Here is a 20,182-nt window from a genome sequence, read left to right on the forward strand (position 1 = left end):
CTTCAAACACAAGCTTGCACCATCTATAGCAAATAAGAGACATAAGTGCAGTATAGCTGCAGCCAAAACACACCTGAACATGCCTTAACAGAATTCCTGCTGATGACCAAATCAGAGCATTTTGGTACAAGCCCATCATTGCTATGTTTACTGACAACAAAATGAAGCTTTCAAAGAGGAGAAGAGTCAAACACAAGAGAGGTTCATTGATGTTTTGAATTGTTTTGTTGCCCTTGGCACTGGATACTGTTAAACATGTGCATGGTTTCAAGATGTCAAGCAAAGACTGGAGAGCACTTTTGAAAGAAGTGTCAGAAACTTGGTACTGAGTGAAGGTCATGGGCCTTCAAGCACACACAAAAAATAATTGTTCTATAGCAACCAGAAAACCTGTGAGGAAAGATGAAAACAGTGAGCAGGCAGTGTTGAAATCTGGGAGAATTAAAGCACAAGAAGATCAGGCCAAACTGGCAATACAGTAGTGTGGGAAGCTTATCCGTGGCTCTGAATACTGGATTGCAGCAATTTTGTTTGTGTCACAGAATATTAAGTGGGGGGAATGCTGTTTTGTTTTCGAGGTGGAAGACATAATTATGCATCAAAAGTAAAGTTTCAGCAGTACTCGTAATGACTGTGGAGACTATTTGTTAATTTTTATCAAAAATATGAGTTATTATGCACGTTTTATGTATATTTGTCTGTATCAGTGTCTTCAAGAATGCAAGTGTGGCAGCTTGTTCGGCACCATGTACTGTAGCACATGTTTCTGGTTCGCTCGCTCGCTCTCTTTCTGCACTTTCCTTATCGTTGCCAGTTAGTAATAAAAACCATGTGGAACAGACTGAGAGATGGATAGAACTGTATTGTGTGTGTGTGTGTGTGTGTGTGTGTGTGTGTGTGTGTGTGTGTGTGTGTGTGTGTGTGTGTGTGTGAGAGAGAGAGAGAGAGTGTCCAGCCCCTTGACTTACTTACATCACTAATTTGTATCGCAAATAAATTGCTATTCTTAAAGGAATTGTTCACCTAAAATGAAAATTTTGTTATAATGTATTTGCCAACAAAGATATTTTATAGCTTTAGAAGACTTGGAATATAACACACAAGTGCTATGTATACTTGTGTGAAATTTTTTAATGCATGGCAGTATATACAGCATCCACTTTTATTATGCCAAAAATCTCATTTTGTGTTTCACATAAGACAACTGTGACAAAAATGACAACTTTCCTTTTTTGTTTTGAAATATTCTTGCATGCATTTGTCATTTCCCCCTCATATTTCAGAATGTAATGTGAAAAATGTGTTGATTGTTTTTGTTTTTTTTTATCCTACTTTTTTTCCTCAGTCCATTCACATATTCTTTCATCCATCCATCTCTCCTCAACTCTCTACATCCCCTGCCTCTCGTCCCTTTGCTGCCCCCTGCTGCCACGTCCCAACTTCTCTGCATTGTTTATTGATTCTATCCTTTTTTCAGAGGTCATATTTTGTGTGTAGCTCACTAGTGTGTTTGATATTTTTATGTGTTTTTTCGTTTTTTGTTAGTGAGAGCTGAATAATATAGTCTTTTATTTAGATATTGCTTTTTAAATTGAACTATATTCCATATTTGTTTACTGGCCCAAATTGTCGATCAAAGGTACATGTAGACATTTTTGAAACCTCATTTTCATGGCAGACACATTTAATGTTACTTTATATCAATATATGTGGAAGCTATCACATGTCTTTTTAAAATAATGTAAGCAAGGCCTCATGACGTTACACAATAATCTTGTAAAGCGATACATTTTTGAATAGCTACCATCGTAAGAAACAAGTTAAGATTCTAACATACAGTACCGTGTTTTAGCTATTCAATGCAATGGCTGCTTTTCGACATGCTTTTTCAGATGATGTTACTAATTCTCTTATTCCTCTTAATTCCTAAATTTCCTAAATCAGACTTTTCACTGAAAAAATTTGAGTAATTGTTTATTATTGCGAGAGATAACTAAAAGTTTATTTAATATGCTTTAAATTGCCAAATGTAAAGCAGTTGCCTATCCACTGAGACATATGTCGTATTGCCATAGTGAGGCCTGCAATCTATTGCATTGGAAAGGAAAACTATGTAACCATGGTTACCGTTCCACTCATATTCAATTGCCATGGTTACAACTGTTCTCTAACTGTATTGCCATAGTGACAAGTGTCCTTTCGCCCACAGGGATAACACAAAGCATGGCCACAGCAGCAGACATGGTAAGAACAACTGCAGTTATTCCAATAGCATTTTCAACTATGTTGTACAATAATCCTCAACAGTAAGTCTTTTTGTGTGTTTTGTCCCCTTTTCCCTAGGAAATAACTGCACTCCTGAAAACTGGGAACCCCAAGACTATGTGAAGCCTGATGGTCCAATTCATTCTGTCCAATTATAACAGTGAGAGGAAAGAGATCAAACATCCTACCTACTGAACTGGACCCAGTTAAACCTAACACGGAACCATCACTGACACATATACAAAAAAACGAAGATCCTGATCTGCAATTTTGGGGGTAATGAGCCGTCTGTCAGGTCGCCTGCGCTCTGGAGGTGTTCGCTTGACTTGTGAGGCACTGGCTGACAAAGACTGCAGTGATGATGAGGGCCCCTCTCTATGGGAGGGGGATGAAGAGCAGGGGGGCACATCTGTAGGACCCACTGATTCCACTCCAGCCAGCTCACTACATTACAGCTTTTATTCACCTCCCTCTTTAGCTAATGGTCTGCGGAACCATGAAGAGCAACTTCGACGTAGGGCAAGGAGACGTCGACAGACAGAATACGTGGAGCAAGTACACACACAAGAACAAATTCACATTCAGCAAAACACACAACCACAGATGCACACACCCCAACACTCACATTCACTCACACAGTCAAGCACACACCTGCAGCCGCATACACACATTCCAATGGATACACATATGTGGATGGACACAAACACGCTAACACACAAGCGCACACCCACAGACACCGGCTCTTCACTTATAGAGCAGGACCCCTCCCTTATTCCAGAAGACCTATCTTTACCTTCTAAGACTGAAACACATAATCTACATGTTCAGTCAGCCCCTTTGTTACATACCAGCCCTCCCCCAAAGACTCTGTCACCTCCTCAGTACAACCCTTCCTCTTTACCTAAAGAGGAGACAGAACACAATTCAACATGTAAGCCAGAAATGGATCGCACCACTGACCCAGACCACGTTCGTATAACAGGCCAATCCACTGTCATGACCTCTGTGGAGGCTGAAAGGAAGTATACTCTACGGAGCTCTGGCCGACCACGTTTCCCCTGCCATCTTCGAAAATCATCCCGTTTACGTAGAGCTGCTGAGGACAGTATGTTCAAAAGGGAACTGGACCAACAGGATGAAGAAGAAGAGGAGAATAGAGTCTGGAGAACAGAAGAAATAAGGCCGATGGAGGAGCATCCCCCAGAGGTGTGTGCTGCTGCCTCATCGTTTGAGGTTTTACCATCGCCGGCTATATCAGCAGATGTTACACCAAATCATAGCATGAGAACGTCAGAAGGAGAGGGCATTATTACTCACATGCAGTTAGAGGGAAGCGACAGGGACGTTATTTAGGTGTGAGAAAGATTGTGGTAAAAGTAGCCAGAATACCTGTTCACATGAGCCGACGACAGAAAAGCTACAAGATCTCATCCCTGGAGCCAGCGTGTGCTGGACTCCATGGAGAAGGGGTCCCAACAGGAGAGGGACCTGAGGGGGGTGTAGGAGGTGAGCCAGGAACTAATGTTACCAGAGAGCCAACCGCACTTCTCCGCATGAAAAACAATGGAAAGAGTGTGATGGTAATGTTTCCACCGGGAGAGCTTCCTGTAATCTTGAAGCGACGCAGGGGGCGCCCCCCTAAACAGGCATTACCAGGACAGCCTGACATGCATGAGACCAGAGTAGGAGCAGCCAGTGCAGCAGAGCCAAAAAAAATTCGGAGGCGGCGAACAGTAAAGCTACCGTCTCCACAGCCCTCATATGTTAATGATACCAATGATGTTAAAGTAGAATATGCAGATGTCCTTTCCAAACTGGCCTTCTTAAATAGACAACCTCCCAGCACAGGCCGCTGCTCCCCTCCACGCTGCTGGACCCCAACAGAGCCTGAGACTTTCCACATACCACCAGAAAATCCGTCCCTTTCCACTCTTTTGCACCGTCTCACAGGATTCCGCAGAAGAGGTGGCCGTGCAGGCTGTATGGGGAGTAGAGGAGGGGGAGCAGCTGGATCCTCTGATTCTTTTAAGAGGTCATTCAGTGACTTCTTTGAAACAATTGGCAAAAAGCGCAAGGTCCCCGCATCTGAACCAGGAACTCCTCGAAAAAGAGGCAAGGGTGTTGCTGGGGGAATAAATAGGGCAGCTTTAGGTGACGCTGTGCAAGGTGAGAAGGTTAGAAAACGCCGGTCACGAAAGAATGGGGCTTTAAAAAATTGTACAGGTGCCCAAGAGCAAGACTGGCAAAATGAGAACAGCAGTTGGATAGGGAAAGGTGACAGAGATAATCCTGAGAAAGCAAGTAGTTATCAGAGTCCTTGTTCCCCTCGTGGAAGTTTTCAAAGCAGTGAGGCTAGTAAGGGGGGATGTACCACAGCCCCGGTATGAGAGGGGTGTGCAGTGGAGAAGAGTCTCAGGGAATGTTTGCAGGATATTTTCGCTCTCTGCTTGATTCTGATGACTCCTCTGACCTGCTAGATATTTCCATGTCCAGCCCTGCTGGACGACAGGAAGGCCGGAAGGTCACCCCAGGATTTGAGGGTGGCAGCCCTGGTGCAGCCCATCGTTGGTCTCCTGCCTTTCCTAAAAGAAGTCCTAAAGGAGCAGCCTGTCTTGGGGAAGGGGCGCCATTATCCTCACCCCAAACTCAAGGCAGTTCGGCAACTAAACCCTCATATTCATACAGTGTCTCACAGACTTCTCCAACTCCATCCTTCCCTAAATCCCCTGCACTCTTGCTTTCCCGTTCACCCAGCTCTCCACATCCATCTGGAGGTTTTCCTCAGTATCCACCTAGTTATAGTGCTGGGGTTCCTCAAGGTGGAAGTATTTACCCCCTCCCTCAACAGCAGCAGCAGCAACAGCAACAGCAAAGGCCAAGTGACTGTAGCTTTACATATGGTACAAAAACTCCCTCTGTTCCCTCTGCGCAGTGTCAGATGAGTTATTCCAACTACCAGGGTTCTGCCAAGCGCAGTTATAGTGGATATCCAGGCCCACCCCATTCAACCATACAGCGAGGGGACTCTGGCGCAACCTCACCAGGTGGAAGTTATATGTCAGTGTCAAAGTCCAGCCCATATTCCTTAACCTCTTCCCCGCCTGAGGGTTGCAGACAATACACCTCTACAGCTCAGTGGGGATACAGGCAAGGGGGAAATAACTGGGGTAGTGATGCATATGGCACTCATCAGTTTCATGGTTACTCTGATTATGGGGTAGCTGGAACTGGATCAGAATCCAAAGACATTCTGGACATCTCAAACTACACACCCCAAAAAGCCAAACAGCGTCCCTGCCTTGACACACTCTCTGAATCCTCCTCAGACTCTTCTCACACTGGTGGAGGAGGGATGAGTGTTGTGGGGGGAGCATTTCGCCCAAGGGATGTTCCTATGCCTGAGGGTCAGTCTAGCCTTTCAAGCCTGGAGAAGCTAATGCTTGACTGGAATGAGAATTCAGCAGGCCCTTCTTACAACTGGAGTCAGAATGTACTATTCCAAGGGGGGGCAAAACCAGGTCGTGGGCGAAGGAAAAAGTCTGAGACACACAATGAGAAGGAAGCATGCTCTGTTCCCCCAGGTTCACCTGCCAGTCCTCCTATGCAAGGAGGGCCAAAACGTAGTGCTACAGGTGGTAGACAGCCCAGGGGAGCCAGAGGCAGGGGAGGATTCTCTCCTTGCCAAAGAGATCGTCCCCCACCACCAAAAACCAAATCTCAAAAGCCTTCCACCCCGTCAGGCTCAGGGCAGATGTGTTCAGGGGGTCTATACCAAGAAACATTGGACTACTACAGTGGAGATAGTAGTAGCCTATCACCTCTTAGCCATGCCCCAGAGTCCTGTGAATACCCCTCTCCATATTCTGTCCACACTTCTACTCCCTCCTCAGATGAGAGATTTGCTCATGTCTATCCTCCAGACTCTGCCTCTGTGTCCCCCAGTTTATCAAATCAGTCAGATGCCCTAAAGCAGTATCCTAAACCTGGTCCTCCCTCACAGACTTATGGGCATGCTGCCAGGACTTTTAGCCCAACCCTCTCCCCAACCCCTCGGCTCTTGCCGCAGTGTGGTTCCGCCATGAGCCCACATCGGGTCCCTAAAGATCAGTTCTCCCAGTATGATTCCCCGAGTTACAGTGGCTCTCCCTGCTGGTATGGGCAAGGAGGAAGTGTCGCTGGCAGCCCCCAAAATTATGAGGAGCAGCGAACACCAGCAGTCTCTTTGCCCTCCCACAAACGGGACATGTCACTGATGGTCTCTGGGATGAGAGTTCCATCCCATTCATCTTACCCTTCCCCTTTACAAAGAGGTCCTTCCATGTCAACTTGTGTGAGTGGGACACTGGACTCTTCCCCTCAGCACGATGAGATGGGTTACCATGGTAACTTGGACAGCTATGCACCCGTTGGACACCGTTATGCACCCCAAACAGCCCGGGGAGGGGTACTCTGCCAGCTTCTTGACCAGCCCAGCGATGAAGGCTTCACCGTCACCAGCCTGTAGTTGGAATTTTAATGGCATCGCTGAAGAGGTAAGACATAAATACTGGTAGATAGTTAAGATGATAGCAGTATGAAATTGTTCAAGTAAATACTTTAATGCTACCACAGTCTATATATTGTGATACAAGTTTATGAATTGAGACCAACCCTCATTTGATTATTCTTTTTTTTCCCCTTGACAGATGAAATGGACAGTACCCTTTTGATATTTTTAATCTTTTTTAAAGGATAAGCTTTGGAAGAGACTTACTGAGTTAGACTGAAGAGTTTCAGAGCTATGGACTAAATAAAGACTTCTCCAGCAGTGACAATCAAGATCCAAATGCATACACATGGACAGACACAGAAACACATGCACGAACACAAACATACTCTGTGCTCACAAAACATTGTGATGAACATATACTTTTCATACGCTGACTTGCAAATGCAAATGCACGCACAAAAAGACAGTCTTGCAAACTAATATTGCTACACAGCTTGGGCTAGGGACTTATTAAACAAAGAATGGGCACTGCTAGTATCACGAAGAAACCAATTTGATGAAATGCAGGGAACAACCTTGTCCCTTTCTTTTTACAGTGCAACTGTGCAAATGTGATTCACACATACTCACATTTCACCGATGCCCAAAAACCCAACCAATGTACGAGACCACACAAAAGGTTTTTGTCTACATCCTGAACTTGCTCCCTCTTTGTCTGTTTCAGTCTCAAAGCCTCCTCTGATTTTGTCACTGGGGAGATTACTTAATCCTAAAGGTCCACTTCCTTCAGCATCTATGAATGGTGACTGCACAAACTCTGCCCTCTTCTCACTCTTAAGTTCAACATTTTTTAAAAAAACAAAACAAAAAAAACAGCATTTGTACATAAGCTACTCAAATGGTTCGATCACTTGAGGAGCTCACTGCTATGAAAACAACTGAATCTCAGAGTCCTGCTGAAAGAGATATGTTACAGCAGCAATGTCATGACAGTGTTTTGGAACTGCTGTAAGAACACATGAGGGAAATACCATGTGTTCTTTTATGTGGCTTTAAATTGTTCAGCTTGGGTTTGTGCAAGTACAGTTTAAGTAATCTTTTTTATCAGTGGCCTGGCCTGGTCTCACAGGAATGTGTCCAAATTTGATCCCTTCAACCGCCGCTCTGGATCTGCAGCATGGTCACTTTGTGCCCAACATCCAACTCTCATTTGTGTGTTTTTATCATAACAGGAGGACAGACACCCATGCACTGCCCCTGAAAGATGCTGTCCTTGTCAAGATGTTTAGAGGCCAGGGTACTTTTCACCCTGGATATGATGGCCTGAAGCTCAGGGTGTGGACAATGCATATTCTCCTCCTCTTTTTCTTTCATCCCTCTGTTCGTATTTCTTGTGGTCCGCTGTGTCGTACAGTGATTTTTTGTGATGAAATATTGTATCTGTCTGTTCCATATACTGTATCTGAGGTGAAAATATTTAAATACACATTATGTTCTGATCATTGTTTAATTTTGTCCTGCCTCTCCTCTGTGGTTGGGGAAATATGATGAAAATGAAATGAGGTCTATTGGTGGCCAAGCAGGAAAATAAAAATACAATGGATATTAACCTGCAGTTATTATCACCTTTACTAAGACGTTTAACAAAAGTGTCAAATCTCATTCAGATGACTGTCCACTTACATTTTTATGATAAAAAAAATGCATTACTTTTAATAATGCTTTAAATTATTTACTCTTGATATAATGTATGTATATGTGTGCAGCATGAGCACAATCAAACTGGATCATTCATTATAATGTTATATCCCAAAACATTTCTTTCTGAAATGGTATCGAAACAATTCTTTTTGTGTGAGTGGTTTTGGTGCCTCTTTTGCATTCCAGCCATGCAGCACTACTCAGGCATTTGGAACGAGGCAATTGTGCTTTTGTCGTCAGACATTCTAACAGGAGCTCAGATGAGTTCAGATGAGGACACGAGCAGAGGTTTCAGAGAAATGAATAAAAGGTTGTAAGGGAATTATGACATTTATGGAAAGGAAGTAATCTGAGTGAAGGAGGCCATGAGAATAGTGTACATTTTTCATTGATCAGTTTGTATGTGTGTAGTATGCGTGTGTGTGTGTGTGTGTGTGGTATGAAACATAAACTTTCATCTCTCATCCTCGCACTGCCCCACTGTGTTGAGAATGTGAAAATATTGGACAATTATGCCAGTTATCTTCAAAAGATCAATCCAAGGGAATTGCGCATCAAAAAACAAATGTATGGCTTATCGTCTAATATAATATTTTAGGCCTACATGGATGCTAAAAGAGCATGTAGTCATAAGTTAGACATAAAAAGAAAGAAAGAGACTTGATCTGTTTACTACCCCATTCTCTGTGTTCTCTATTTGAGTGGTTTGATATTTGTCTTGCCACTGTCTGGCTGCATTAGTGTACTCCTGTTTCTTGGTTATTGCTTATAATATGTGACCCTGGACCACAAAACCAGTCATAAGTTGCACAGGTATATTTGTAGCAATAGCCAACGATACATTGTATGGGTCAAAATTATTGATTTTTTCTTATGCCAAAAATCATTAGGATATTAAATAAATGTTCCATGAAGATATTTTGTACCGTAAATATATCAAAAATGTATTTTTGTGAGTGGATCTGCATTGCTAAGGACTTCATTTGGACAACTTTAAAGGAGATTTTCTCAATATTTAGATTTTGTTGCACCCTCAGATTCCAAATTTTCAAATAGTTGTATCTCGGCCAAATATTGTCATATCATAACAAATCAACCATACATCAATGGAAAGCTTATTTATTCAGCTTTAAGATAATGTATACATTTAAAAAAAACTGACCCTTATGACTGGTTTTGTGGTCCAGGGTCACATATGTTTAAATATATGCAACAAAAATGCTCACTTGCAGCACACGGTATACACTGTTACAATGTCAGAACATCGACTTCGTGTGTCGTGCTGATCAGCGTCGACCAATACTGAGTAGAACCTTGAAGCGCTGAACGACACAGAAGAGAAGATATTGTTGAATAAAGTATACAAAAGTATTCTCGTCGCTTCATAAAATTAAGGTTGAACCACTGCAGTCACATTGACTGTTTTAACGATGTCTTTAGTACCTTTCTGGACCTTGAAAGTGGTGGTTAAATTGCTGACTATGGACGAGTCATATACCTCTCGGATTTCATCAAAAATATCTTAATTTGTGTTCCGAAGATGAACGAAGGCCTTACGAGTTTGGAATGACATGAGGGTGAGTAATTAATCACAGAATTTTCATTTTTTTGGTGAACTAACCCTTTAATAGACCAACTAGCAAATAGGCCTACTTGTTATGGTTCATTAAGGAACATTAATTGTAAAAGTAAAAGCAGTAAAGTTTAAATGGGAAAGTGATGTACAAGATATTCCTGACTAAAAGGTCAATTTTAACGATTTGTTTGTGTTTACTGGTGTAGGGGAGAGTGGGGTAAGATGAGCCAGTGGGTAAATTGACCCACCCCCTGTATCTTGGCAACTGTACCATTTTATTGTCATGTGACCATATTTTTTAAAACCACCCATCATTTCTGCCAGACTGTGAAAAGGAAAAGCACATGGGAGGAGTGGAAGTCGCTTATTTACTTTAAAACATTTTTTTAACATAACAGATGTAATAGCTGTTTCATCAAAGCAAATTTGTCCAGGTCTAAAACAATTTATGATGCATATTGGTGATTTAGCAACATATAAAACCATGCAAGTCATTTAGCTAAATATTATTCTGAATTGGTTAAGCTAGCTAGCTTTTCCTAAAATGGCAGCTATGGGGCAAAGTGAGCCAAATGCTGTGGGGTAAATTGAGCCAGCATTTTAACATTTTAACCCCACCATAAGGCAATGAATTCAAGTTAAATCTGAAGTATAAACTGGTGTCATTTCAATGTGATATTACGCATCTGGTTTAGTTTATCTCTATTTTCGAGTTTATTTGATAGCAACAGTGTACAAGTACACCAAATCCTTCTCTGATATGAACCAGAGGATGTTTAATTATATATATCTTTCCACCTGTATTCTCAAATGGCCTAACATGGTCGACATTGCAGAAAAACTACCATGTCAAGAACCTTTTGACTAAAATGTCTATTAGTTTCAGTGACATTTATTCATTCTTATTTAGTTTTTATCTAATTAATTTTACTCAACAAACTCTCTGTATAGTCTGTGTATGGGAAGGTTACATCTTTGATGTTCAACATATTTTTTCAGAAATACAAACAATTAAACATACTGAAATTTCAACTTAATTTGGTTGGTTTTATTTTGTTTAATTTAGCTTTAAAAAAATAAATATTTGTAAAATATTTATTTTTACAAAGAATATTTGTAAAAGGAAATCTGATTATTAAATTAGTTTTTAAAATAGGTACATTATCTTTAAAATTTCACATGGGTTTGATTCAGATTCAACTAGATGGTCAGTTTACACCCACCTACAGACTCGGCTCAACTTACCCCTAACCTGGGGTAAATTGAGCCAGAGGAACACTTTTTTATAAGAAGCCATATTTTTAGAACCCATTGTCATAGATGTATTCTGATCATTTAAAATGATAGGAAACATACTTTAAATACTTTCATTGTACTTCTGCCACATTCTCCCTTATCTTGAGGACCACATAAGTAAAAATGGCTCATCTTACCCCACTCTCCCCTATAGAAACACCATCTCTTCTGCAAATTGACCTTTTGTTTTTAAAGTGGTTGTTGCAAACCACCAGTGTGCCTATTTTACAAAAATAACAGCTATTCCTGATAGTGTTAGCCTAATTGAAAGGTGAAAGGAAGGATTTATAATGATGAGCAGCATCCAAATTGAATTCTAATTGCTACTGGCTGCACACTTCAGAGCCTGCGTCATGAGGGTATTACTCACCTACTGAATTATGAAGTGTGGCTATTTGTACATCCTACTCATTTGACGCGTTTTTCCACACTACTACATAGTAGTGAAATATGTTCGCGCGCGGGGGTAGTGTGCGCGCGTGACTGTCTGAATGGTTCCTTCCAGTGCCTGCTATTATCTGTCCTGTTCCAATTCACACAAACCTATTTTTTTTAATGAAAACATTATTTAGTATGTCTATTAACCTGCTTTTCACTTGGGAAACGTTGGCTGGAAAACTTGACTCACACGCGCACTGGTATTTGTTGATGGTGTCCAGCGCGAGCCCTCAAGCCAGAAAGTCACGGTGGCGCCGACTCTCCATTTCTGGTGTCTGCGCTCCCACGGGTCACTCAAAGCTCGAGAGAGGGGAGAGGCATGGCAGCTAGTAACTTTAGCGGACTAAGAGGCATTTCCCACCGTGTATTTATTATAGGTCTGTCGGTGCTAGTGCTCGTCCAACTACTGGTTAGTTTAACGGTGCCGCGCGCATACAGCAGCACGAGCGATGACGATCCTGCTTTTCTCGTCATAAGCATTGAGAAGAATGATGGCAAGTTGCTGACGTCTGAGGTTAGAAAAAATGATTTGGAAAGCAGTCTCTGGACTGACGAGGATTCAAGACTGACAGGATACGAAGACGAAAACGAGCTTGAAGGACCTCAGGTAATCTGTTTTTATGTTTCAGTTTTTATCAGATCTTCCTGATATGCAACTCTTAGTAAACAGGCTGAATTTTAAAATGTGTTGCAGCTTGGAAAACATATGTGTGACTTGGCAAAATACACGGGGATCCCTCCTAGACACTTTAACATGGAAAAATGTCCTGAAAAATAGTCTATCACTCTCCCTTTCTCTGTTTGTCTCACTGTCCGCCCCCACAACAGTGAGTTCCTCAGTGAGTCATATCCCCTCTTCCTCTAGTCTACTGTCTCCATGGTTACTAAACAGGGTTGTTGTATGTTTTGGGAGAGGCTCAATTTCCAACAGCCTAACTTTTCTCTTTTGTTCAACCTCTGGTTTCAAAAGGGCACATTCTGTGACCCCGAACAAGCCGAAACTTCTCCTGCCTGAAGCACAGTGGCTATCGGATGCCTGACCCTCCTCCACTGCATCCCTGTTTTCACATTTTTGTATGTGCATTTGAAATTTGGCCAAGATGAGAGAGATGTTTGTGTTTATGTGTTTACAGGCCGCAGCTAGAGAGCTGATACTGCAGCCATGGGCATCAGAACAACCCTCGTTTTTTGCAGAGCTGCTGCGCTTTACTCAGTTCATCACCACAACAGAGGTACTAACTTACTTTAATGCCTCCTGGCTCGATCATTCTTGTCTTACATAACAATATGAAGGTGCATATTACAAACCCGATTCCAAAAAAGTTGGGACACTGTACAAATTGTGAATAAAAAAGGAATGCAATAATTTACAAATCTCATAAACTTACATTTTATTCACAAAAGAATATAGATAACATATCAAATGTTGAAAGTGAGACATTTTGAAATGTCATGCCAAATATTGGCTCATTTTGGATTTCATGAGAGCTGCACATTCCAAAAAAGTTGGGACAGGTAAAAGTTAAATGTACATATAAGGAACAGCTGGAGGACCAATTTGCAACTTATTAGGTCAATTGGCAACATGACTGGGTATAAAAAGAGCCTCTCAGAGTGGCAGTGTCTCTCAGAAGTCAAGATAGGCAGAGGATCACCAATTCCCCCAATGCTGCGGCCAAAAATAGTGGAGCAATATCAGAAAGGAGTTTCTCAGAGAAAAATTGCAAAGAGTTTGAAGTTATCATCATCTATAGTGCATAATATCATCCAAAGATTCAGAGAATCTGGAACAATCTCTGTGCGTAAGGGTCAAGGCCGGAAAACCATACTGGATGCCCGTGATCTTCGGGCCCTTAGACGGCACTGCATCACATACAGGAATGCTACTGTAATGGAAATCACAACATGGGCTCAGGAATACTTCCAGAAAACATTGTCGGTGAACACAATCCACCGTGCCATTCGCCGTTGCCGGCTAAAACTCTATAGGTCAAAAAAGAAGCCATATCTAAACATGATCCAGGTGTTTTCTCTGGGCCAAGGCTCATTTAAAATGGACTGTGGCAAAGTTGAAAACTGTTCTGTGGTCAGACGAATCAAAATTTGAAGTTCTTTTTGGAAAACTGGGACGCCATGTCATCCGGAATAAAGAGGACAAGGACAACCCAAGTTGTTATCAGCGCTCAGTTCAGAAGCCTGCATCTCTGATGGTATGGGGTTGCATGAGTGCGTGTGGCATGGGCAGCTTACACATCTGGAAAGGCACCATCAATGCTGAAAGGTATATCCAAGTTCTAGAACAACATATGCTCCCATCCAGACGTCTTCTCTTTCAGGGAAGACCTTGCATTTTCCAACATGACAATGCCAGACCACATACTGCATCAATTACAACATCATGGCTGCGTAGAAGAAGCCATAGAAAACATTTGGTTCATCATAAAGAGTAAGATGCGACAAAGAAGACCTAAGACAGTTGAGCAACTAGAAGCCTGTATTAGACAAGAATGGGACAACATTCCTATATCCTCAGTCCCCAGACGTTTGCAGACTGTTATAAAAAGAAGAGGGGATGCCACACAGTGGTAAACATGGCCTTGTCCCAACTTTTTTGAGATGTGTTGATGCCATGAAATTTAAAATCAACTTATTTTTCCCTTAAAATGATACATTTTCTCAGTTTAAACATTTGATATGTCATCTATGTTGTATTCTGAATAAAATATTGAAATTTGAAACTTCCACATCATTGCATTCTGATTTATTCACAATTTGTACAGTGTCCCAATTTTTTGGAATCGGGTTTGTTTAAAAATGGACTTCCAAAGCGAGATATCTGGACTTTTGCTGTCACACTCTGCAGGTGAACTGCTCTGTGGTTCAGGATTCAGATGGGAATCAATCTAAACGCTTTCCGAATCACTCTGACGTTTTATGCATCGACCACTGGAAGGGCAAAAGAGGCTGTGTGGCCTACTCATTCAGGTAAACGTGTATATATAAAATTAAAGCAGATTAAGTTCTGATTCCTACCGAGGGGGGCGCCACCCCCCAAAAATGCTTATTTAATTGAAGCTTTCCCCAAAAATGCAAATTATCTCTTTTTAAAATGAAACTGGCAACATAATTGTGCTGTGCATCCAAATAAAATGTATATTCTAATAAAAGGAAAAAAATGTAGGGTGGGTTGCAACTTCCATCCATCAGTTGTTGACTAGATGGCGGGAGATCTGAATGCAAACTTACTGGAAGTAAAAATCCCATTTATTTTCCGTAGGCAAATTGATTTCAAATGCTAACTTATAAAGCTTTAACCTACTGTGAGCTACGAGTTTGTTAATCTGTGCTCTTGTTGAAGACATCGATCTGCATTATTTCAACTTATATTTTATAAATAATCGCTTTTAAAGGGTTAGTTCACCTAAAAATGAAAATAATGTCATTTATTACTCACCCTCATGTCGTTCTACACCCGTAAGACCTTTGTTCATCTTCAGAACACAAAATAAGATATTTTTGATGAAAACCGATGGCTCAGTGAGAGTTTTTCAAACTCCAAAAAGGTCCAAAAAGGTTCTAAAAACATATTTGAAAAAGTTCATGTGAGTTCAGTGGTTCTATCTTAATATTATAAAGCGATAAGAATACTTTTTGTGCGCCAAAAAAAAAAATAAAATAATGAATTTTCAGCAATATCTATATGGGCCAATTTCAAAACACTGCTTCTGAGCTTTATGAATCTTTTGTATCGAATTAGTGATTCGGATCTCCTATCAAACAGCTAAACTGCTGAAATCACGTGACTTTGGCGCTCCGATTCACTGATTCGATTTGTAAAGCTCTGAAGCAGTGTTTTGAAACCGGCCCATATAGATATTGAAAAGTCGTTATTTTGTTTTTTTGACACACTTTTGCAATGTAAAAGTTTGGCATATTTTGAAATGTAAAATATTGTTTCCATATACATAATCTACATCATTAAATTAATAGTTTTATAGTTATCCATATTTTTAATTTTGATTATGTCATTCTCAATGCTTCAATGGTTTATAGTTTTTTCCCTCATTAAACTCGTTAAGTAAACAGTCTTGCCTTTTCATTTGATTTTCAAGTACTTTTTTGCTTCAAACCAAGGTTTGTAATATTGTGATTCACCTCGTAGCTGGTTGGTTTGTTTTATAACTAATAACTCTCAAACAAAGACATTTTTAAAAATCCCTATGGAAAAAAATGTATCGGAAAAATACTTCCGGAACAAAGGCCAACTCTGTTGTTAGAAAGGACCGGGGTCCAAGAATAAATGATTAGAGAAGTCCATCGTACGTCACCAGAGAGAGGTCTGTTTCAACCGTAAATTGAGTTATGAGATTTTTATTGAAAATTATCAGGTATGGAAGATCAGTAAAATCATTAACATGCAGATTTTAAAACAATATCTGACAGTGTTAATATTTTTGTGCTTGTTCTTGAGGTATGTTTAAGGTAGCTCAGTGTCTTTTGTTTGGACTTCTTTAAAAAAGCCAGCACATTTAAGACTAGACTTGTTCATTTCAAAGCATGTCAGCCATTAAGGGTTCCTTGTTTCTTTGTTAAGCTGGAAGGGTGGGATTTGTTGTATATAATCTCCAAAAAAAAATAACAACAACAACAAAACTGAAGGTTGCCCCAGATTCTGTAGCTCTTTTCCTCGACATGTCATGACTGATGCAGGGAAACAGTAATTGGTTGGTCTGTTCATTGGGATGTTTCAGGCTGTTCCAAAATGAACGGAATCTTTTGTCTTTATCTTCATAGTCTGGATGGGAAGGATGCTGCATTTTTAGACACAATGTTGTACGCGGGGTGTGAGGTTCATCGCTTTGACCCCAGCGGTCGAGGGGGTCGAGATCCTGCATATATTAAGAATCATCGGGCTTGGTTAGACTGGAGAAACCCACGCAGTCACTCACAAGCAGGCCTTGTGGGTAATATACAGCACAGGCTGCTTGACATTATGGAGTCCCTGGGCCACACCACGGTACTTACACCCAAATACACTCATTCAGACTTCTGATTCTCCTACATGTCACAAATAATTTCACACTCACCGTCCAGTACTGAATCACTCTAAAGTTCTGCCTTTATGTACTTAAGTCTATATTCACAGAAGGGCAAAAGTGACTCATAATAAGATATATACAGTACACCGATCAGGCATAACATTATGACCACCTTCCTAACCCACATGGAAAGAACCTATATGTGGATATATGCGCATATATGAAACTTATATGCAGTGTATATGTACATATATGCTGCATATATGCACATATATGATAATATATATGCTGCATATATACTGCATATATGCTGTATATGTGCTGCATATATGCGTATATATACTGCATATATGTGTATATATGCCACATATAGGCAAAATTGAGGTGCATATATGTGCATATACAGGAAATATAGGTCTCCTGTATTGCTTCTTCATATCCATATATATGCCCTATACATACAAGATATGTCTTCTATATAGCTAATGGCAGGATCTGGTCATTTTGTAGCTCATATCTCATTTTTGACTGTCATACATGATGCCTAGCTCATATTTTCTATTATCAAGGCAAAAACTAAGAATTAACGAAAAAAATTATGCAAGAACTTATGTATGTGCGAATGTAGCAGTTATGTATTTAGACAATTATTTTGTGATTCCACTTGCGATGACCATATTTGGGGTTTCCTGCCGCCATGCTGACTTGGGGTGTTGACGCACTTTGCTGCTTCCCAGTCTGCATGAGACATCACAGCGGTAGGTCGCACAAAGTTTTTGCGGTGATTCAATTAAGGCCAGGTTTCATGTAACAGTTGAATTCACATGATATATTTGTATGATTGTAATCCAAAACCCCTCTGTGATGTACATTCAGATGTTTCGTTGATTATTTTTCTTTACTTAAGTTACTTTTAATATCTCTCTTTCTCAGCGTTGTGCGTTGCTGCCGCATGCTGTTTGTAAGCTGCACAAGTCCTCATATATTGCCATTTGTGTTATACAGAATAAAGTGAGGACCTGATGGCAAGATTTTTCGCAGTCTGTCTTTGATTACGACACAACGCAGAAAACACACCGCTACACGAACACGTGAAATTGGTCCCACATGGAAAAAACCTATATAAACATATATGTTTCAATATAGGTTTGATATAGGTTTTTAATATATGTGACATATATGTACATATATGTGTATATATATATATATGTGTACATATATGTGTACATATATGTGTGCATATATGTACATATATGTACATATAATATAGGAAAACGGCCAATTTTATATATGTCACATATATGTAAAACCTATATCAAAACCTATATTGAAACATATATGTTTATATAGGTTTTTTCCATGTGGGAAAATTGTGTTGGTCCCCCTTTTGCTGCCAAAACAGCCCTGACCCGTCGAGGCATGGACTCCTCTAGACCCCTGAAGGTGTGCTGTGGTATCTGCACCAAGATGTTAGCAGCAGATCCTTTAAGTCCTGTAAGTTGCGAGGTGGAGCCTCCATGGATCGGACTTGTTTGTTCAGCACATCCCACAGATGCTCGATTGGATTGAGATCTGGGGAATTTGGAGGCCAGTTCAACACCTCAGACTCGTTGTTGTGCTCCTCAAACCATTCCTGAAGCATTTTTGCTTTGTGGCAGGATGCATTATCCTGCTGAAAGAGGCCACAGCCACCAGGAAATACTGTTTCTATGAAAGGGTGTACATGGTCTGCAACAATGCTTAGGTAGGTGGTACGTGTCAAAGTAACATCCACATGGATGTCAGGACCCAAGGTTTCCCAGCAGAACATTGCCCAAAGCATCACACTGCCTCCGCCGGCTTGCCTTCTTCCCATAGTGCAGCTGGTGTCATGTAAGCGACGCACACGTACCCGGCCATCCACGTGATGTAAAAGAAAACTTGATTCATCAGACCAGGCCACCTTCTTCCATTGCTCCGTGGTCCAGTTCTGATGCTCACGTGTCCACTGTTGTCTCTTTCGGCGGTGGACAGGGGTCAGCATGGGCATGGGCAGCTATGCAGCCTCATACACAACAAACTCTGATGCACTGTGTATTCTGACACCTTTCTATCAGAAGCAGCATTAACTTCTTGAACAATTTGAGCTACAGTAGCTCATCTGTTGGATCGGACCACACGGGCCAGCCATCAATGAGCCTTGGCGCCCATGACCCTGTCGCCACTGTTCCTTCCTTGGACCACTTTTGATAGATTCTGACCACTGCAGACGGGGAACACCCAGTTTTGTTGATGCTCTGACCCAGTCGTCTATCCATCACAATTTGGCCCTTGTCAAACTTGCTCACATCCTTACATTTTTCCTTCTAACAAAATGTTCACTTGCTGCCTAATATAGTGCCGTTATTCACTGCACCTGTCAGTGCTCGTAATGTTATGCCTGATCGGTGTTTGTGTATTCTATTTAATCTTTGGTCATAAAAGAGCAGATTTCATACTAATATAAAATTTTTGAAGAGTGATCTCTTGCTTTTTTTTTTTTTTTTTTGCTTGATCTCAAAATGTCACATTCATTTAGTGTCTGTTTGTGTAGGTGGATGTCCTGCGTATGGATTTGGAGAGCGCCGAATGGCGCATTTTGGAAAGCTGGATTAAGGATGGAACTCTCAAAAGGATCAATCAGCTCATTCTGACCATTCATCTGCAGTGGGCGGGGTTTGAGGTGGGTGGAAATGAAGAGGAGGTGCTGCGATTTTGGTACAGTGTACTGAAAGCCGTCCGCATCTCAGGACTCCAACTCGTGCATTCCGCACATGGCCCGGGACACATAGTGCTGAGACACAAACTGGCCAACTCACACAGCTCATACACACTCAGCTGGATAAGGACAAGAGAGCAGGCCAGATAACCAACTGCAAAAACTCTATGGACACAAAACTGAAAAAGGTGATGATAGATGTGTCTAAGAGTACTTTAAACCAAAGCAGGGTTGTTTAATGAAGTTGACATGTAAAATGCACAAATATACATCACATTTTAAAGAGATAAAGTTGCATATGATTTGTTTCTGTGTACATGCTAAGAAATGCCGTCTAGTGGTTATGAACGGTACTGCATTGTGCGCACAATTAATTTTTTAATTGTCATATAACATTTACTTTAAAGTCATTTTCATACAATAGGGCTACGTGCAATATTTTTACAAATGCATTGTTTAATATGAAATAAAATATAACACAACAAAAGTTCTTATTTGTTCTTCAGTGAGCAATGAAATCATCTGATTCACACACAAAAAAAAAAAAATGCTAAAATCACAGTCCCACTTGGTGTTCTCTGAATTTCGCCATGTTTCGGATTTGTTCGGACTGGCCCGACGTTCAGGAATTAGCCCTCCTC

General features: G+C 41.0%; 2 protein-coding genes across 2 annotated transcripts in view; both read left to right on the forward strand.

Moving 5' to 3' along the window:
• The window catches only part of ahdc1 (AT hook, DNA binding motif, containing 1), a 35,339-nt gene extending 26,976 nt beyond the window's left edge, over positions 1-8,363 (forward strand). Inside the window, 5 exon segments of the mRNA XM_048201734.1 lie at positions 2,210-2,244; positions 2,344-3,577; positions 3,580-4,629; positions 4,632-6,797; positions 6,951-8,363. Of these exon segments, the coding sequence (XP_048057691.1) occupies positions 2,545-3,577; positions 3,580-4,629; positions 4,632-6,769 (4,221 nt within the window). The 5' untranslated portion in view covers positions 2,210-2,244; positions 2,344-2,544 and the 3' untranslated portion in view covers positions 6,770-6,797; positions 6,951-8,363.
• A 3,363-nt stretch (positions 8,364-11,726) lies between these two features.
• On the forward strand, positions 11,727-20,047 carry LOC125275068 (probable methyltransferase-like protein 24). The gene is made up of 5 exons (XM_048201736.1): positions 11,727-12,372; positions 12,899-12,997; positions 14,629-14,750; positions 16,560-16,782; positions 19,377-20,047. The coding sequence occupies exons 1-5, from the start codon at positions 12,085-12,087 to the stop codon at positions 19,689-19,691; spliced, it is 1,047 nt and encodes a 348-aa protein (XP_048057693.1). The 5' UTR covers positions 11,727-12,084; the 3' UTR covers positions 19,692-20,047.
• The last annotated feature ends 135 nt before the right edge of the window (positions 20,048-20,182 follow it).

The sequence above is a fragment of the Megalobrama amblycephala genome, linkage group LG9, assembly GCF_018812025.1.
Source record: "Megalobrama amblycephala isolate DHTTF-2021 linkage group LG9, ASM1881202v1, whole genome shotgun sequence".
Classification (NCBI taxonomy): Eukaryota; Metazoa; Chordata; class Actinopteri; order Cypriniformes; family Xenocyprididae; genus Megalobrama; species Megalobrama amblycephala.

Bases quoted from the DNA above. Each gene is read 5' to 3' on its own strand.
- LOC125275068 (XM_048201736.1), top strand. From the start codon at position 12,085: ATGGCAGCTAGTAACTTTAGCGGACTAAGAGGCATTTCCCACCGTGTA. The intron at 12,373-12,898 runs GTAATCTGTTTT...ATGTGTTTACAG, and splicing joins ACGAGCTTGAAGGACCTCAG to GCCGCAGCTAGAGAGCTGAT. The intron at 16,783-19,376 runs GTACTTACACCC...CTGTTTGTGTAG, and splicing joins AGTCCCTGGGCCACACCACG to GTGGATGTCCTGCGTATGGA.